The following is a 21314-nucleotide window of genomic DNA, read 5'->3' on the forward strand; positions in this document are numbered from 1 at the left end:
AGGTTCTACAACGACAACCAATCATTCTTTAGTTTAAAGTCCCAAAACAATCTTAGAATCATGTTTAGAATACTTTTGTTATTGCACATTACACACTGCAATAAATCGATATTTTTTTCCAAGAGGTCAGTTTGAAGTATGCACGTTTTTGGGGCTTTGTTCATACTTGTTTTTCTTTTCTTTAAATAATTTTTGATAAAGTCTTGCAATTTAATTATTTCATTGTATGGCGCCATGCAAACAAAATAAAATACCACGAGAAAGTAACAAAGTTGACCAAGGCAATCGACTAATTACTTATATAAAGCATTGCAGTAATTTTGTATACCATTATTACTACCGAGTAAAATATCAAAAATCCTGTAATCATGGTTTTATTTCATAGATATGATGCTCACAATATTGTAAGTTCCATTAAGCATTATTTATAAAGATATTTTCGAATTTAACATTTCATGTGAATAAAGGGAGGTTATTGGAAATGTATTTTCTGTAAATTCCTATTCAAAATTTCCAAGAAGAATGCACATAATTAATTCATTAAATATAATGAGCACATATATTGGCAGTACACTTATTTATGTTTACATATCTTTCGATGTTCGAAAACTGTATTATTTTCATAACTATATACAGAAATAACTTTTTGCAATTGTGGTAGACACACATTGACAATATCAATCATTAAACATACAGGATCTTAAATGTTATGTTATGCATGTTAATATATGATACTTTGAATGTTATTCTATTTCATGCAAAAAAATGCTTTAAATATCTAATGTATCTCTTTCGTGCTTTTGTTATTCAATATCAGATATAGTATGCTTGTATTAACGAAAAGAGCTGAATTCTTGTAAATCTTGTTCAACTGCGTTTAAATTGGAATGAAACATGCTGGGCCTTTAAATAACCAAACATATATTGGCAGATCTAGATAAAACTTGCTTGTGTAATTGAACAGGTGCATACCTCATAATACATTTATTTACCTCATTTTATTTTAATGTTTTTGGTATAATATATACAACAAGTCGTTTTAAAGAATTATGTAAAATACCATTATATAATTTATTGCAAAACACAAGGTTTTATTAATAAACAGCTGTGTAAGTCATAGCACAAAGCAATAGTTAATAAAATGGTTTCTATACAATTTTGCGAGAAATCGCAGTAATGTTTTATTAATTCATGTATCATTTATTTAGTTTTATTAAGAATTAACACTGAATATTTTAAGAACACTCAAGCAAATAATGATTAGGATATTTCAAGCAAACTTTTAGAATAGTGGTATACAACTTACAGACTTAATTTTAAACACCCTGAACCTGGATGGTCGTGTTACATACAAGCTGCTTTTATGTCCGAACAGTTTCTAATCAAGAACAGTTACGGTAACGTTGTATCATCTATTGGTTATATATAAAGATGAATATAATGAAGATCATATTGTTTGTTTTACATGGCCAATGATTTAAATGTTGTAATTAATATTTAGTTATATTGTTCGTTATTGTTCGAGCCTTTTACACAGATTGTGTTTTCTTACGCAAATGTTAACATTAGCTCAGCGGCCAATCAACTTCTTTGTCTTTCATCAATAACAAACCAGTTACTGCCTATGAGTTCAAATTGACTGAAATTGTATCTTATGAATCCGCAGTGGCAAGCAATAAATCATTTCAATGAATGCCCAACATTTACTGTAAAAGGAAAATCTGAATAGCAGTCCTGATTTATTTATATGATGTATTTGAGCTAAGCGGTTATATAACTTTATGCAATATTGGTATTACATTGTTCTGCTACCCAGACAAGATTTTTCAGAATTTCAAATAATACCAGTCATTCCTTCTCTTTGCAATACTAATCACTGAATAATCTGCATGTATGGACGATTATGTATGCAGAGACTTATAAGCACTTGAATGCTGTTTCAAAAAGTATAGAAAAGAACGTTTTCAAACAATCTCTCAGAAAGATTACGCTTAAATATATTTATTAATTTATAGAATTATTAATTTGTCATAAACGTTATACATATAATTATATTTAGCATTTGATATGCCTACTTTCAAGCTGATCTTTATGTAATTTAGTGATATATTTTTAATGACCAAAGAAACTTTTAAAAGAACATTGTAAAACTATTAATAGAATTCCACAGACGATGCCTAGATCCACTTAAACACGCACACACGCACGCACGCACAAACACACCCATCCCACACATACAAGTGTACAATATTTGCAATAACAATGTGACAGTATGATTGGAACGTAACTTATATTTTTTCAAATTATGTTGATGTTGTTTTTATTTGTTAATTAAGAGGATTTATTCTCAAATGCTGTTCATGGTTATGATGGACTACATGCACCAACTTAAAAGATCGCCTGTACAATGTCATTGGGGGAACAATATAGCTAAAATTGCCCTGACAATAAAAAAGTTTTTTTGTTTTTGTTTTTTTTCATTATCATTAACGCTGATTATCTATCGAATAGAAACTTTGGACTTAACGTCAATCAAAACTCTTATTGTCCAAAAGTTCTATAATTTTGTTCTTAAAAGAAAAATCTCCAGTCATGTACATATATAAAATTGAACATTTTACATTAACTTTATATTTTTTCATAAAAACATTATTGTAAATGAAAACATATATACAAATTGATTTCAGAATATTATTAAACATTATCTATCCAAGATATCCATAAAGAACCATGCTCGGTAGTTTAATGTTTGATAATTAGCTAATTTTGATAAAACATGATCTTTTTGTCGCCTGGATTGGATATTTGTGGTACATGGTGATTAAAAATTTAAAATTACATTATAATCGGTAAAAACAGAGAGAAAAAAACTAGATAATGAAAGACATAAACATTTCCTGTGATGTTTCTCTGTGGATAGTTATCCATATCTATAATTGCCAACCTGTTGCGTAACTTGTTACTTACTGATGTGAGCTTCGAATCTTGGTAAGGACTTCAATTTTTTTCATGTACTGAATGTTAACTGTTAAGCTCACGGGAGGTCGGTGGTTTTACCCATGATTTTGCTCGTGTCTGAAACAAGATATTCACCAAAAAAAGCTAGTCTCTGTGACTTAAAGTCCAAAACGAAGACAGACAAACCAATATTTTATAACTTGACATTGCTCGAAACAGTGATCTGCAAGGTGATGTTTACTATGTATTGCGAGCCGGATGGTTTGCTAATGTAGTTTGCAAACTATACGATTTAACTGAAGTGATCATCTTATATATGTATAACTTTTCTCTGAAGAGATGCAAAGATAAATAATCTTAATTTATACACTAATAACTATTACTCAAATTATTCGACACTGATTTATTTGAAATTTATATTTCCTTTTGGTAATATTCTAATAGCAAAATATTTTTGTCTGTCTTTGTCTAAATGTCTTCCTCTCCGCGAGTCTGTCCGTTAACCGTCTCCCCACTCATGAACCAGACTTTGTAAGCCTGTCTGCCACTCGGCTCGTTAATGCATAAATGAGATTCTTTCATATTGATGAAACATGGGTCATGTTATGCCATTTGTCAGTGAGTTTATTTGAGCTAGTATTATTATGTAATGAGGCAAGAAGATTTTGCATTTTTTTTTTCAATCGTGCAATAACTGTGCGCGCTCCATCGATATTTCGTTTTGATATAATATTATGTATATTTCTGCGTTCGCCCTTGTATGGAATTATATAATATTTATGTATTTTATAAGTCGAGAAATACTGCTTTTCTATTGAATTCATAATTAAGCATAATTTATTAATCACAATATAAATGAACAGTTAGATTATTAAAATACAAAACATTATAAAATATCGTAATCATTATAAAATACAATGCGTCATTCTATTAAAATATATTCTGCAACCGTGCTAAGAGTACTTTAACCCTTACAGTTCTTAATGTCATTCAATACTGATTTACATATGATCAAGTTTTGAGGTTCAAATGCAATGTCAGCAGACATATTATAGACTAATGACAATGTAAACAAAGGCAGAAAACAGCAGTTGCTGATTTCGATTTACACAGCTGTACCTTAATTCATTTGGACACAATTTCGTTACAACTTAAATAAATAAATACATATTAAAACGTCAACTCTGGGTTGCAAGTCTAATAGCTGATGTTTGATAATGATAAGCATAACAGGTGTGCACTTCAAATACAATTGATAAAGGATTTCTTTTAGATATAAATGTCATTTGGCTAACATCACACATATAATTTAAGGAGTAAATTTAGATTGTGTCGTTGAAAATAAGGTACATTTACATCATTAACAATTATTTGCAAAAAAATGAAGTATATTCGTTGCATTCATAAAAGAGAAAATTGTTTAATGTATTTTCCATATGTCATATACGTGTGCATGTTTGATTTGAAACAGATCTTAAAATAGTATAATTAAATTCACCATTTTATCTTTCATTAGAAAACGTTTATTGTCGAGATAATAAGACTGTCACTAGAAAAGAAATTTCCAGTGAGTCACATTTCTTTATTAGAAATAATGACTTTTGTAGCATATCATTTTGTTGCAGTATAAAATATTGTAATCTTATAGTACACATGTCATTAGATACATGGATAAAATATGAGTCATATAAAACTGCTGTGAACGTGATTAGAATGTTACAAGACAAGATAGGTCGTTACTCATATTACTGCGGAGCATGGTGTTCTGTATTTCATCGGTTCAACAATGTAACGGCCAACTTTTTACCGCCTAGTTTACATAGTTTTAGTGACTGCTCAATCTTATCAAGGGTAAACTTCAAATAGAACAAATCCTACCGAGTCATTTCTATAGCACTAAAGTTCTTGATAGGTTGCTAATGACTGAACGTTTATTTTGAATTATGTGTTAAAAAAAATTAATTCTTTGTTACAATATTGTCGTCGTGGATTTTTAGTCCTCGTTTATTATTTGATTAAAATTATTAGATTCCTTGAGCAAAGCAATTTGCATGACATCAAACTGTTGAACACTTTATGTTTTATAGTGGCATTTGTATGTATAAATGGTTTTAATATAGGAATGGAAAATGCAATCGCAAATATGAAATGTTTAGTCGAAGGGGAGCCTTTTGGTTCTAATGCCCTCTTACCAAATGATTGACTGAGTAAATTTCCCACTTACTTCAACAGATTGGAATCTGAATAAATTAAACTCACTTAACTTACTTAAATGCGTGTTGTGATAATTACATTTGAATTGATAAGGTATTGTAACAATATAGAATAATATATGATATGATTACAATGAATCCAAATACAATGCAATAAAATATAATAAAAACATGGCCAACAAGAAAGAGCAACTTAAATGATTAACAACCCCCCCCCCCCCCCAAAAAAAAAAACAAAAAAAAACAAAAAACAAAAAAACAGAAAGCAGGGGAAGGGGACTGGTGGGTCGGGGAAGGGGCAAATTAAAACAATAAAAGGCAAACGGGCAGATACTTACCGAAGACGAGAAAAAGCAACAAGATGGAACACAATAAAATTATAAGATGCTTTGAGTAAAGGTAAATACATTCAGAGTGTTTATGCGAAGTTAAATGAATAAAAAATCTGTATACGGAATAACTGTTCTAACGCTCTATGAAAAAAGTGTCATCATATTAAAATAAACCTTGCTTTATAATGAGTCGCGTCCTGTAATATTTTATCCTTGATAGATGTATGGTGTATATCGGCTAGCTTCAAATGTATCATTCATCATTCTTATAAATGAGTTATGTCTGGATCGTCAATATAGATTTTGAATGTAAACAGTTATTTTCTTAACGCTTAGGCCCTTATTTTTTCAATTGTTTATTTAATATGATATCGTCCAAAATGAGAAATAAAAAATTCATAACTTATTGCCGTATAATGTTGATTAAACTCTATTACTTTATCTATTAACTATTCAAATGCAAATAATTAAAAACTCCATTTGCTAAATGAGGAACTAATATAAATTAAATTCTAGAATAAATTAATGACAAGAACATTTGATTCATTTTCAAAAGCTCTCTGATGACAGAAAAAAATGATTCAATATTTACAGTTTAATTCTCAAAACCATTAATTTAATATATTTGAATGTATTGCTTACATAACTTGTCAACTGTTCAATATTAGTTAGATTTAAAGCATTATTTAATTAACTGGTATTATTGAACACGTATTTCGACAAATTCGATTGACTTGAGATATTTCTTTCAACTGGAAATTATCAAATTGTTGTATCTAAATAAATTGATTAAAATGTACCTTGAAGTTTTGTCAGTAACTGCGAATATCAACACAATGTTTTTTTATGTTTATAATGATTGACACGCATAAGAAATAAATTATTAATTGTTATCAAAATAAGCGTCCTTATGTATATGCATTGGAATGGGCATTATATATCTGAAACTTATTACAGCTCACTAATGAAAGCATAACAATAGTCAATTTAATAATCATTCCCTTCGTTAAACCAACAAATAAAAAAGCACGTGCACCTTAAATAACCTGAGTATATACTTAAGAACAATGTCATGTTTAATATTTTACTTCCTATTTATTTCGTCTGACTAATGCTCGTCTTGTTCAGCTTGTTGATTAAGAAAGAAATGTCGCTCGGATGCGCAGCATTTTTGCACTGAGGCTCGTTGAATTTTAATGGTTATGACACATGTTTAAAAATAGATCGTCAATAGTGATTTCGTTGCATATTTACATGTACTTTTTTATATGGGAAAATGAAGGTCTTGTAAGATTTGATCTCTATTGACACGTTCGTTGATATCTTCGATAGGAAAAGCAGGAGACGTTGTTACCTTTTACTTTATTTTTATTTTTCGTTAATTTTTAAGTGCGTTTAAAATGTGAATAGTTAATATTGGAAGGTAAACAACTCTGTTATCTTCTGAACAGATCCTTGTTATTAGTGTCGCAAACGTATAATGTTGCAATTATGAAGTTCGTGTTTCTTTTTTTTAAATTACATTAAACATAAGGCAAATTAACACTCTTACAATAATGTGAAAGTTGCGTACTATCATGCGAGATGTGTTCAAATGTAAATGCATCTAGGTCAATATCTCGTGTTTAACTACGTTTTACACGAACAATGTACAATGTATCGCATAGGTCGGTGGTAAGCTCTCAATTGATTCAATACATGTATTAATCAGTTCAGTTAAGATTTGACAATACGGTTATATATCAATAACCGCTTTATTCTTGCTATACAGGCTAAATACACATTTTATGAAATATGCTAAGTTCATGGGAACAATGACCTTTGTTCCCATATCTTTTTCATCTGTCTTGCGGTGGTGTAAAAAATCTAAAAGTGGTGTGGATTCAGTAAAAAAGGTATCTCATGCACGCCGTCAAAAAACTGCAACCACGTCAACAATAGTTGAAAGAATAAAGGACTTGATTGCTACTGATGCAAGATTTACAACAAATAATACAGCTATATGCTATATCTCTGAAGGAGCCGGTCGAACAATTCTCAGACGTGATTAAAACAAGAGCACCGCTAGGTGGAGCATTAAATGCCCAAAAGTGTTTTTTTGTAAGGATAGAGCGTTAGTAAGACATGGGAATTAGCTGTTCATCCTATAAATTTTTCAGCTGTAGGTTGATTTATACTTAAGTTATTAATAATGACCATAACCTTTGACCTTGTGACCCCAAAATCAATAGGGGTCTTCTACCTTATATGTTCACTCATCTTAAGAAGTTTGAATATTGTGGGTCCATTGGAACTTTAATTATGCTCTAGAAACGGTTTTCAGTATTAAGGTAAAAGTGACTTTGACCGTTGTCTTTGTGACCCAAAAATCAATAGGGGTCTTCTACCCAATATGGACAATAATCCTATGAAGTTTGAATATATTGGGCCAAATGGAACTTACGTTATGCTCCGGAAACTGCTTTTAGTTTCAAGGTAATTGTGAGCTTGACCTTTGGCCTAGTGACCCCAAAATCAAAAGGGATATTTTGCCCAATATAGACAATCATCCTATGAAGTTTGAATATAGTGGGCCAAATTAAACTAACGTTATGCTCCGGAAACTGTTTTTAGATTTAAGGAAATTGTGACCGTGACTTTTGACCTAGTGACCCCAAAATCAAAAGGGGTCTTTTGCCCAATATGGACAATCATCCGATGAAGTTTGAATAGTGTGTGTCAAATGGAACTTAAGTTATGCTCCGGAAACTGTTTAACTGTTTTCAATTTTAAGTATATAGTGACCTTGACCCTTAACCTTTGACTTTATAATCAATAGGGTCTTCTTCCCATTATGGACAATCATCCCATGAAGTTTGAACATTGTCAATAAAATGGAACTTAAGTAATGTTTCGGAAACTGTTTACAGAATCAAGAAAATTTGGGTCTTCTGCCCACTATGGACACTCTTCCTATGAAGTTTGAACATTGAATTGGGCCAATTGAAACTTAAGTTATGCTCTGGAAACTGTTTTCAGTATCAAGGTAATAGTAACCTTGACCTTTGACCTTGTGACCCTAAAATAAAAAAGGTTCTTCTACCCAACATGGACAATCATCCTATGAAGTTGAAACACTTTTGGTCAAATGAAACTTAATTTATGCTCCAGGAACTGTTTTCAGTTTGAAGGTAATAGTGACCTTTGACCTTTTGACCCCAAAATCAATAAGGATCTTTAACCCAATATGGACAATATTCCTATGAAGTGTTAACATTGTTGGCCGAATGGAACTTAAGTTATGCTCCGGAAACCAAATTAATAACGGACGGACGGACGTCCGTTATTACCATACCTACATGATGGGGTTTTATTTTGTAATTTCTTTTGTTCTTTTTCACCCCACAATGCAGAAAATAACCCCACAAGAGAAACGTAATGAATGACATCAAAAACATCTTTTGTTATGAGAACAATAGACCAAACCCCATAATGTAGCTGTGGTTTGTACGGACAGACAGACAGACGGGCGCCTAGGGGTAAAACATAATATGCCCTTTCGGGCATATAAAAATGAAAAGGATAAGTACTAGACGGATACCCCATCTCCTTACAAAAAAGCCGAAACTTGCTCAAGCATGAATCTCCAAAATCTCAAAAAATAGCTTTAAAAACATCTACCGGCAACTGGTATCCGAGGTGTCATGCTGTTGCATGACTATGCTTCGTCACACAAAGCATCATTGTTAACCTAATGTTCGGTTGTACAAAGACATATATAGAGGTTCTTTTTTAATTTTTGTCTGCATGTCATTCTGGCAAGAGGTGTAAGGAACGTATTGTGTAATCTTATCATCACTTAAATACTATTTTCGAAAAATAGTGTTGAACAAATTGCTATACGCTATTGGTTGAGATATCGAAATCGAGATGGTGTCATTTTGGCCATTTAAACTGTTATTTTCGATTTTGGGCACAGGAAACAATACAGCTGTTTATTAGTTTATACCACTTGAAATATCTTTGTATTATTACAAATGAATTCTGTTTTGTAGTTAGATGAATGCTTATAGATGCGAATAGATGCTTAATTATCACTTCTTAAATCATTTTCATCAAATATGTCAAGTAAAAAATCATTATTTAAATACCGGAATTACATGTAATTGCATTCAAGATAACGTCCGGTTTTGACTTATCGGGCTCAGCTGCAAAGTGAACAAAATATTTTAAGATAACGTCTTTTATTTTAGCAACAAGCCCATTTCTTGGCTGAATTCTGTAGAAAAACTTCTTGTTATTTAGATATGGTTATGCGTTTCTGCAACAAAGTTCAAAATGAATTTATCTTCTGACAGAAATTTATCACCATCCACCATATAATTTCGCTTCAATTCGATAAAAAGCACGCACCATATCAATTAAAGGGCTTGTTTTCGATTCGTATCTGTGTTTCATCATAGAATACAAACACTTCTTTGAACACCTCTGTCTTGTTTGTGAAAACAAAGATCTTCCAAAGACTATCCATTTTTTTGAATGATTGTTTGCAATTTCTCATCGCTTAGATCGTCACGAGCTTTAAAAGTATTTTTGTAATAAAAGACAATAGATAAAATACAATAACAAAAACGAAGCCCCATACTACACCGTCAATGAACCAAATATGGCAACGAACCAAATAGTAATGATATATATAATCGAATCGAAACAACAAGTTTGTTTTTCTATGTTAGGCAACTGTTCATCAATTAGTTCTATTTATTTGTTATCCATAGATTGTTAATGACCAGTTATATGACCGATAATGGAATACTATTAATGGTCTGTCAGAGACATTACAATGGTCAGATATGTTGACATTTACCTTATTTATATATCTACACTTATTTAGTGTAAATAATACTGCACGTTTATCAATTTGACGTGAAAATGAAGTCAAACGTATGCTTTACCAATTAGCGTTATAAATCTATGAATATTTATGAATGAGACCGTGACAATGTCTTTATTAATTCTCATCCGGTCTTGACTTAAGGCTTCTAAACACAGTAGATCAATTTATTGATGCAACATAGTTTATTCTGATATTTTATACAGATTTTAAAAATACATGTTTACTTACTCAAACATTTCATGGTCTTCCATTGATAATATTCCATCGTGATTGAAATTAGAAAAATCAAACCATTCCCCCCTCTTTTCATTAAGGTAATCGTTTGCCTGAATATATATAGTTGGATAGCTAATAATTTACATTGTATTAAATAAAACATTGATAACAAAGTTAACATTAATTTCAGTTTCAGAAGCATTCATGTTTGCCCCGTCGATATCTTGCCAAATTAAGCCTGTAATTTCACAAATTATGATACGGATATGTCATAGTTTTCTTATGTGTTCGGACACAAGCAACACTTACAATGTCGTATGGCGACTTTCAGGTGTTTCTTGTTAAAGAATGATTCCAGTATCTAAATGTAAGCAACAAGCAGACCCCTGAAGAAAGCCGGATACAATCTTGGTAATTGCCTTAAATGAAAGAATCTTAATTCGTGATGGTATTGGTATCAAATAAGTAAGGGGTAAGTGTAAGAAGTTAGTATGTTTTCAAACTATTTTTCTTTTTACACCAATATATAGACAGACGATTTAAACAATCCGTTTTAAATTAAAACATTTGCATCAATTTTTTTACAGTGTCATAAGTGTAACAAATTCGGCGTCAATAAATGTTAGCAATACCATTCTGTTGTTATATCATTTTAATATTTCTATCTTGCAATGTTAAATTCCAGTGTATTCATCATTATATGTGTTTCTTTTTACCTTGCTTGATTTTTCCTCGAGAAATAATGAAGTTTAGCATCAGCATAATACTAAATATTTCAAACACGCCATATTCAAATTGCATGACACTTCCCATTTTATCATCGGTATCAAAACTAAGACGGGTGAAAGGCTCAAAAAATATTAGAAGAAATGATCTGAAAGCTACAGTACAGTTATAAATCATTACTTTTATGTATAACTAACTAACTGTATCGACAATATTTAACCGTAAAACTATATATATTTCCAATTCTTCAAAAAAAATCATCAAGCAATTGATTGTGAAATACATCATTGTACAGTTCATGCATATTACTAAATCTGGAAATGTTAAACATCGATGATACAATTCTTTATCTTATTACCTCCGCCATGTTGTTCTAAACTGTGCTGTAAAAATCTATGAGACTGTCAAATAAACAAAAATGAAAATGAATTATTATGCTTAAATCGATAGAAAAACTGTGATTATTTCCAAAACACTAAAAGTCGATGAAAAAAAAAAACATCGTGATATTTATTATACGGGGGTTGCAAACAAAAAAATGATGATTAAGTTTAAATAAAGACTGCAATCGTCATGTATACACTTAAAGCAAATAGAAAAACAAAGTATGGTAATACTGTGCCTATCTCTTCTAAACAGAAGGTAAATAGATAACCATTCTATATAGATTAAAAGATTATCTTCAATACAGCGCAACAAATAATAATGCTAAAGAGAATGAGAATCACTGTAAATATCTCCAATGCAAAGTTGGTAACACATGTAACGTTTTAAGATAAATATATTCAAACTCCTTGTTGAATAACACAGTAACTTTATGGCACTCAACAATAGCAAACCTTTATTAACTTTAGATAGCAATAACTTACATATGTACCTCAAGCATATAACAAAGAAATCGACCAATACATAATATTCTGCATGAATTGTGATTATTTTGTTAATGCATGTTGAATCAATATTGTTGCCCGTTAACTTATACTGATCGAACAGTCCAACAAGATCATATTTTTGCTACTAAGGTTACATGTCTATAACGTGTGTCAATTTTCAGCAAAGGAATATCATAATCATCCATTGCCTAAAGTACAAATTATACTAATAATGGTTTTAATAGATTTTATTTTGCTAAGTTATCTAATGGTATCTTTTAGCTGTCTTGCTCATATGATAATTGTATAAAGCTTCGAAAAAAGGAGGATGTCGTCGTGCATACGACATAAAGAGGCGAGCGAGAGGGAAACATCATTGTTTATGTATGCCTCTTATCAACCTTTGCAAAAAGATGCAACATGCGTTTTAATCATACACTTGCTTCAATATAAACAATTAGCATGACTTTTCTAGATATCTAATTGCATAATGTCGACGTGGAAGAACAAGTTACGTGTCGATTGGGTGTTTAAATGAAACAAATTAACATATTTATTGCATTCAGATTAAAGCATTCTCGGTTTTTAAGTTCATATGTATATCGTGTTTTGTGTATAGTTTCACGGAACATGCAGACACTTACGTATGTGCAGCTTAGACGAAATAATGAAGACTTTTGTCGGTTTTATAATCTATGCAATTAGCAAACAGAAAAATCAATTATTCCTTGATGAGAAATGGTTCAGCACTCAATTTCATTTTCTTCAAATAAATCTATATCAACCCGGTTAAACTCTCTTTGACCAAGAAAATGCAAAAAATGTGATTAAGATGCTTAAAATACAAGTATTCAAGGTGAAAAAGATGTGCCTCTCAATTATAATCATTATTGAACTGACATGTACCTCGGTGTACAGAGTCACAGTTAAAAAAAGATAGATTTGCAGTATTTGGTTTTGAATGATGAAACATTTAACTTGGTACTTTCTTTTTAGTTTTTTTAATGTTTGCCTGTTACTTGTTTTGTATATTTTCATTCCAAGTATATGCATATTTTGGTAGTTATATCAAAAACAAATAGATGTCAAATACGGACACATTAAAGATAGTGACAAATTACGCAAACTCAGTCATTAATCGCACATAATATGAAATAATTAACCAACTAAATCTTAAACATTTTCTTACTTGTTGTTTTAAACTTGTTTTCAAGTTTGATTTTCTGCAGCAAGCAGTAACTTACCAATATCGTGAAGACTTTTCTTTTAACTGTTTCGAATTTGCTTATTTTTAAATTGACCTATTATATGCCGTAGACGTTTTCGAAGGATATCGATTAAGGTTGAGGATATTTGCGAACAATATGTAAGAAATTGAATGAAACATTTTTATCAAGCTATATCTTCTGTATAAGCAGAAAAACTATTGCCTTTTGTCCCGCATTTGTGCCTGTGAATATACTACTTTCTTCATATTTTGCAGGGAGTACAACTTTTCATGTAACATTCATTACCATTTACATGTTATTTGTTTAGAGCTAAATTGGTGAGCGAATCTTGAAGATTACTTGTGCAGGCGTATGCTAGGATTAGTTTATGATTGTGTAAATTTTGTGTAAAAACGGTTGAACTGAGTTCTAATGAGGATTTCATTTCCCAAATGAGCTTTTTTAGTTATTTTTTTTAAACGAAATTTAGGATTTTGTTTTTCTTATATGATTTGCCATATGATCGGAAACTTCCGTTCAAATCGGATTATTATGTTGGAAATTATGACCCTTTTATCACGGAATGGAACTGTTTAAAGTTTACAAACTGGTGTCAAGACATTTAATAAAATAATGTGTCAAATAGGTATGACTGTTGCATTTGCGTGATTTATTGTTTTGTTCCAAGCTTTATCATATGTCACGATAAAACATATCAGTCATTTTATAACATTATGAAAATAGTGTATGTCCTTAGAAAAAGTTGTTTACAGATAGTTAACATCTGTTTCACGTCTAAGGTTAATTTTGTTGTATATATTAAGATTAAATAACATAATGGTATTCGGATAAACCATTTCGTATTATCTGTCCTCTTCCAGTTTTTCTTCACGTGTCAAGAAAATAGTTATTATTCAAACACCGATATTTAATCCATTTAAAACAATGTCCGTTTTCAACTTATCGGGTTCAGTATAAAAACGAACAAAAGACATAATCATATCGTTAAAGGGGATACGATCATAAACAGGCCGATACATGTAGAAAAATTGTTCGTCTATTTTGGTATTGCTGAGCTTTCCTGTATTAAAGTCCATTATAAATTCGTCTTTTGAAAGAAACTTGTCTCCATTCAAGTCTATTAATTTGCAATAACCCGATTCGAACAAAAGCACCATCTCAATAAAAGCAGTTGTGTTGGACTCATATCTTTGTTTCATCAAGTTTATAAAGTCATCTTTGGAAAGTTCTTTCTTGTTTGTGAAATAGAAGTCCTTCCATAGTCTATCCATGTCTTTTATAAACATCTTTATTTGCTTATCGGTCATATCACCACGGACTCTATAATGTTCCCTGTAAAGGAAATCAATGATCATATAAACCATCTCGACATGGCGACTCAATGGCTTTGAATTACTTGAGCATTTGCAACTCTTAGTTCCGGAAGGTAATGTTGAAAACCAAACAAAAAGTCCAGTACTGCATTAAAAAGTTGAAGTACCATATTAACCAAAGCCACTCTTCAAGAATATGTGCTGAATTTTATATTCTGACAATTTTGTTTTAACAAGACGTTGATAGTCATCTCCAACAAAAGACTGATAATGGGTATATTTCATTTCAATGAATTCCCGTATTGACATGTTTTAATTTGTTAATTAATATTGTAAACTGTGTTAATTCGCGTTTTTAAATTACTGAGTTCAATATTTCACGACTTCTACCTTATGAATTCACGATTTTAAGATGACGATTTCAACTTCATTAATTCTCGATTTCAACTTCACGAATACAATTTTGCAAATTCCCAATGAATTTCATGAAATAATGTTTGCAAAATTTCAACTTCAGGAAAATAATGCCATGAATTTACGAAATTGAACTCATAAAGATCATAACGTCAATTAATTAAGTGGAAATCGTGAAGCATAAATCGTGAATTCATGAAATTGAAATGGTGACTTACTGAATCTGAAATTGAAAATTCGTGAAGAGTGAATTCACAGAATTGAAATTATTAAATCTTGGACATGAACCAAATAAGTCAAGATGTTGTCACCCCCAGGTTTTCATTTTATTTCATTCCATCTGCTTTATAAATCTATTTTTGTGACCGAACCCTGTGAAATGATTAGTTATTCAGGCTTTGTGAAAGTTGAACCAATCAATGATGTTTCCTTGTCAAAATAAATTTGAATTAAACATTTACACTTACCCAAATACTTTTGTGTCTTCAATTGAAAGAATTCCATCATGACTGAAATCATTAAAATCAAATAATTTCCCCCACTTGTCAATAAGGTACCCGTTCGCCTGAAAAAAAAAACATGAATATATTTACTTATTATATGTGATTTGAGACTGGTTTTGCAATATCTATAACAATATTTATGTTGCGTGACTCACTAATTAAGGAGTACTTTTGTGTTTTTAACCTGTTTACATAAAGTGTATCGTCCGCCTGCAATGTGTTAATAACTTGCCTTGTTCTTCTTTGTTCTTTTAACGTTGCAATATTTTACTTTTGAATACATCTTCAAAATGTGTATGTAAATTAGCAATAATCTGAAAGGATGCTCCTTGAATCATAAGTAAGAAAGTTTATGGTCTATGCGATACCATTAGAAATCATAATTGCACCACGGTATTTGAAAATTTAAACTACAAATTATACCTTTATATAAACCATTATTTTCAGAGCAGATCGATATTGATCGGTCACAATTGATTTGTTTTGTAAACAAAGTGTTTTGATATGGAGTAGAGTTCTAGTTTAAATATATTCTTTTACAATAAACAACTTCAAATTGATTTTAAAAACATAACAAAATTAAATTAGAGTCTACCCAATCATTTTCAAAAAAACTAATTCATTTAGGGAATGTGTTACATTTTGAAATCGTTTTTCTTGTCTATCAAGTCAGACAACACTTTCATTGTTATATAAAGACTTTCCATGTTTACTAATAAAAGAGGACCGTAATCTCCGACGTTCCATAAGTTTGCTGGGTTGCTTCTGCATATAAAAAAATCACACAATATCACCTTCAATTGGCCAAAATCACCCCTTCCCTACCACTGACTTAATGCTTCCGAGGGATAACTTTGTTTCCAGATTTTTATAACAAGGAATATGTGCGGGCGATCAGTGAAAAAAGGTCTCTAGCGGGATTTGTATCCAACTGAGTGAGGGGTGTGTTTCCGAACTAATTATGGTTTTACGCTCGTTATAAGCAAACAATACCCTCTCATGTCGAATAGGGCACCCTAGAGTTACACATTCATTTTGTATATAGGTTGCAATGAATACTTTCCTTCTAACATTTTGTTCTTGGTTGTCATAATCTTAAACAGGTTTGTGATAGATATTGCTGATATCACAATCAATCTACTACATCTTATTAACCTAGTGAAATCATTATCTTGCTATAAATTAAGGGATTAGTGTTTAAATACAAAACATGAAATTACATGGTTTAACTTTTTTTAAAACATGATACGTTTAAATATCCGTATTTTGTTAAAGGTAATAATTTGTTTTTATTTACCTTGATTGATTCTTGCTCGACAGCAACAACACAAGCTACAAACGAGAAATAACAAAATAAAACGACATCTAATTCACTGCAACATTTTACATATCTGAAAATGTCATATTACAGATGATTTAATTTAAATATTTTGATTAAAAAATGCCTTGGGCTATTATATATTAGAAATAAGACGAGTAGAGTGCAATATTTGAAAACAATCTGCAATTTACAGCACTGTTAGTCTGTAGCAAAATAAATAAATAAATGATGATAATAAATGAATAAATAAAACTTCATGCTCAACTTAAAATGTCTGCACTCGGTTTGATTGAGTCTGTACATGAGGAATAATTTTAAAGTACACCACCCCTCACGCCATCTAGCACCGCTTTTGGTGGTACTAATTTGTCTAAGATCTTTGCTAGTTAGCATATCAATACTACAGAAAGCAAACGATACTCAAAAGACAACGTTTTGTTAAACATACAGTAAGCAGTTAAATGACTACATCGTTTATTAAATATCCGTTTGTTGAAGATACAATTCTTTTATATAAAAAGTAAAAATAAAGAAAAAAAAATATTTTGTAAAAAACAAAAATATAGGATCACGCCTAAGTAAAACAGACTGTCACTACATGTTTCTCTATATAAAGAAAAGCAAAGAACGTGATACAACTAATAAAAAAAAACAAAAAAACGAAGCAATCGCGTTGATCAGAACAGAAAACAAGGTGTTAATTACGCTACACATGTACATAAGCACAAATATTATGCTAATGATAAAAAACTATTACATTTACGACACAAAAAGAGTTAAAAACAGTCATGTTAAAGTAAGATAGACAGTAATTATTTCGAATTCATAGTTATATAAATAAACTGTGATGATCTACAACGAAATAAAAGCAGAGAAAGAATATTTTAGAAGTCAGATGATAGTTATTTTACCTTACACCAAGAAAGCAATAAAATAAAGAAGGCAATGGACATTACTATATTCGTAAATATATGAAAAAAAGATTGTGATAGTATCTAATGCACGGAAAACAAATAAATCGAACATGTATGTCGATAAGACTGTTGTTCCTTAAAAAATAATAGTAAACAAGAAAACAAATTATCAAAATGATTAAATAGTAAATAAACTATCTGCATGTTCAAGATAGAATAATTTGAATTCCCTATTGAATTGCTAAATATTTTTAACCAATACATTAAACGATAAATAGTATTTATTAAATAATTGCTTTACCTTTGAGACTCAAAGCAAATAAAAATGTAACCTCCCAAAACACCATTGTCTTGCATGTATTGCTGTTCCACGTTAATATCTGTGAAACGATATAGCGGTCCGATATATATACGGATCACATAGGATCGACAACAACAACCTCTAGTGCTTAAGTTTAAAGGCCCATAACGTTCCAAAATATTGTGTAAAAAGGTGCTATTATTGCATACTTCACAATAAAAAAACTTGAAAAAAGGTGTATATGTCATTGTATGTTTTTTGTTGTTTTTTTTTTGTTTTTTGTGTTATTGTTTTTGTTATTATATATTACCTTTTTAAGTATCTGCATTTTCAAAGAAAATTTATAACTAACATATGTGTTTTCCTGTAATCAATATTTCATAAAGAAAAAATGTGATAAGAATATATTTGAATTGTATTGTGACGCATTTGTAAATACTCTTACTACTAAATATGAGACAGAAAATTTTGTTTTCCTTCAGTTTATAAACTGATATTCTATATCTCTACAGTTACTCAATGATATGATTAGTACAATTATTGAAAATACATTCTGATTTTTAGTCATCCGAGAAAGGAAACTCTGGGAAATATTGAACATTCTAGACGATCTAGTAAAGGACAATTTAACCAGACGAAATATAGATGTTTACTAGACTGATCATATGTACTCTGTAGTCTTTTGTAATTTACCAGATTAATTTAGATGATTTACGATCTTTATTAAAATCTACGTCTTATGGCCCATTTAGATGACAGTTAACAAAGGATATTCATTTTGATTTGTTTTGTTCAATTCCATACTCAAACATAACGATAATAAATCAATTTCAGATCTTTATCTACCAGATAAGTGTTCTTCTGTTACATTTATATAAGCATAGTACATCATATCAGTATCTACATGCTTAACAACCAATAAAAATGAATGTTTTGATGCGTACAGTCTTCAGTTTTATTCATAAAAGATTCTTCCTTTATATTAAATAATAATCAGGTGCGATTATTTTCCTTTCCCTTTGTGATAAGGCTGGTTTAAAATCCCTTGATTTTAAATTGTATAATTTAATTCGTGATTATCTTTCGGTTGTGATGAAAGTAAACAAGATTCAGGTAGCACGATACAAACGACATTTTAAAATGCATATATTTAACTTTTTTGGACAAGTGAGGGGAATGATTTGCCACATTGCAGATTGATTTTTAATAACATCCAGCTTGAGGGTTTTTTATTAATGGTACCAAAGAGAAAACATGTCTGTTTATCACCAGTACATTTCAACTAAAATATACATTTATTATTTTGAGTAATATATAACAGTCTCAATAAGCAGAATTTTAAACTTTTCTATGTCTTTGTTTGTTTGTTTGTTTTTTACGCCAATATTAACAATGTTCTGGTAATATCTCGTCTGCCGATCCACCTAAATAGCTTTCATTGATAACAAACCAGTAACTACCACTATTGAATGCCCAATACCTTCTTTCACAAAACAAACAAAAAAAAAAAAAAAAAAAAAAAAAAAAAAAACAACAACAAAAATCAGCGGCCCTGGATTAATATTATGCTTAGCGGCCATACACATTCCTATTTTTTACAATTTTATCTACTTAATCTTCTAACTGTAAGGACGATTGTGTGTGTACAAAATTGTCAGCTCACCAAAGAAAAAGTAACTTGTTAATATATATATATGTATTTATTTATTGTTACTTAAATTTTAACAAAATAGACAAATCTTGTTATTACTGAACATTACTCTATACGTTGACCTCCCATGTGATGTTAACTATGTATGCATTACGTGCCAGATGGTTTGTTTATGTAATTTGTAAAATATACAATTTGATTTCATTTAACGTCTATAATAAGTATTGGCTTTCCCGACAAAGATAAAAATAACATAATGCATGCAGTTATAACTTTTACTTCAAGTATTTGAGAAAAAAATCATAGTTATGTGAATTTGCTAATCTGCTGTTAAAAAAGCTATATAATTATGTTGATGCTCAACATTAAGTTTTCATTTTAAAAGTCTTATACAAAGTAAGTAATGAATTAATTGATAAAAATATCAAAACTTATCTTAATAAAAGGAAATTTGTGTGTAAAATAATATTATTCAAACGCTTTTAATAAGCTGGGCTTTCTGTCCATCTAACCGCCGTTAACCTTCTGTCTTCCTCAGAATCACACTATGTCCCAGACTATGTATGTCTATCTGTCTCACTGTACGCCACTCAGCCCGTCAGTGCAACAATGATATTATTTTGCTTGATAAAACATTTTATTTGTTTACATGTATTCATCTGTCTGTCCTTTTTTTCTAAACATATATGCATTTTTTCATTTTTTAAATACAGAATCCGATAACATCTACAGTAACTGTTTTGGGGTGATTGAGTTAATTTATTTGAAACTCACTCAAATCAATGATTAGTGTGTATAATATATATGCAATTCAACAATCAAATGGTGTCTGATTTGTTCTTTAAACAGTTGGTTCGATTTTGAAGGTTTATCTTATGCATTCGGAAACTTGTTATCAGCATTGCTTTGATTGTTATCTTGAACAAATATTTCATAACACACTTCACATCTTATCCGACCAGTATATAGTTGTAAAATTTCATGCACTCAAAAATTACATATTGTGTGTTATTTAGCTAGTATACAGAACAGATGTTTGTGCACAGGCATAGCTTCATAACATTGTATTTATATCATAGACGAAAGCTTTAACGAGAGGGTTAAAACCCGAGCCCGCAGGGATAATACACGGATAAAATATTAACAAGCTTTAAATTGATTCGATAAGAGTTTCGTCATTCGGTTTTCGTTTTGTTTATAACTCGCGAGAGTGATGGCATTTGACTGTGGAATTTGGTCCAGTATTTGGCCATATGGTAGTATGTTTTGTATAATAATAAATTTAAAGGGTGCAATTATGGTGTGTGTGTTTTGCGATTTTTCCCTTCATACGGGTATTCCTGCGATCGAAGTTTTATGGGAGAATTCTATATTTTAATATTACAGAGGCCTAGAAATACTGTCTCTCAATTGAAATATTAGTAAGAAATATTGAAACAATATATCTGAAATATTGAATATAGATGAACATATTA

The 21314-nt window shown here is 30.4% G+C and overlaps 1 protein-coding gene across 1 annotated transcript; it reads right to left on the minus strand.

The window, feature by feature from the left end:
- Positions 1 to 13852: 13852 nt before the first annotated feature.
- LOC132719063 (sarcoplasmic calcium-binding protein-like) lies at positions 13853 to 18319 on the minus strand. Its single transcript, XM_060702800.1, has 4 exons — positions 18189 to 18319; positions 16950 to 16984; positions 15617 to 15714; positions 13853 to 14754 (listed from the first exon to the last, which is right to left on the minus strand). The coding sequence occupies exons 1-4, from the start codon at positions 18232 to 18234 to the stop codon at positions 14316 to 14318; spliced, it is 618 nt and encodes a 205-aa protein (XP_060558783.1). The 5' UTR covers positions 18235 to 18319; the 3' UTR covers positions 13853 to 14315.
- Positions 18320 to 21314: the final 2995 nt, after the last annotated feature.

Source organism: Ruditapes philippinarum, unplaced genomic scaffold (assembly GCF_026571515.1).
Source record: "Ruditapes philippinarum isolate M1 unplaced genomic scaffold, ASM2657151v2 ctg9614_1_1_1_1, whole genome shotgun sequence".
Classification (NCBI taxonomy): Eukaryota; Metazoa; Mollusca; class Bivalvia; order Venerida; family Veneridae; genus Ruditapes; species Ruditapes philippinarum.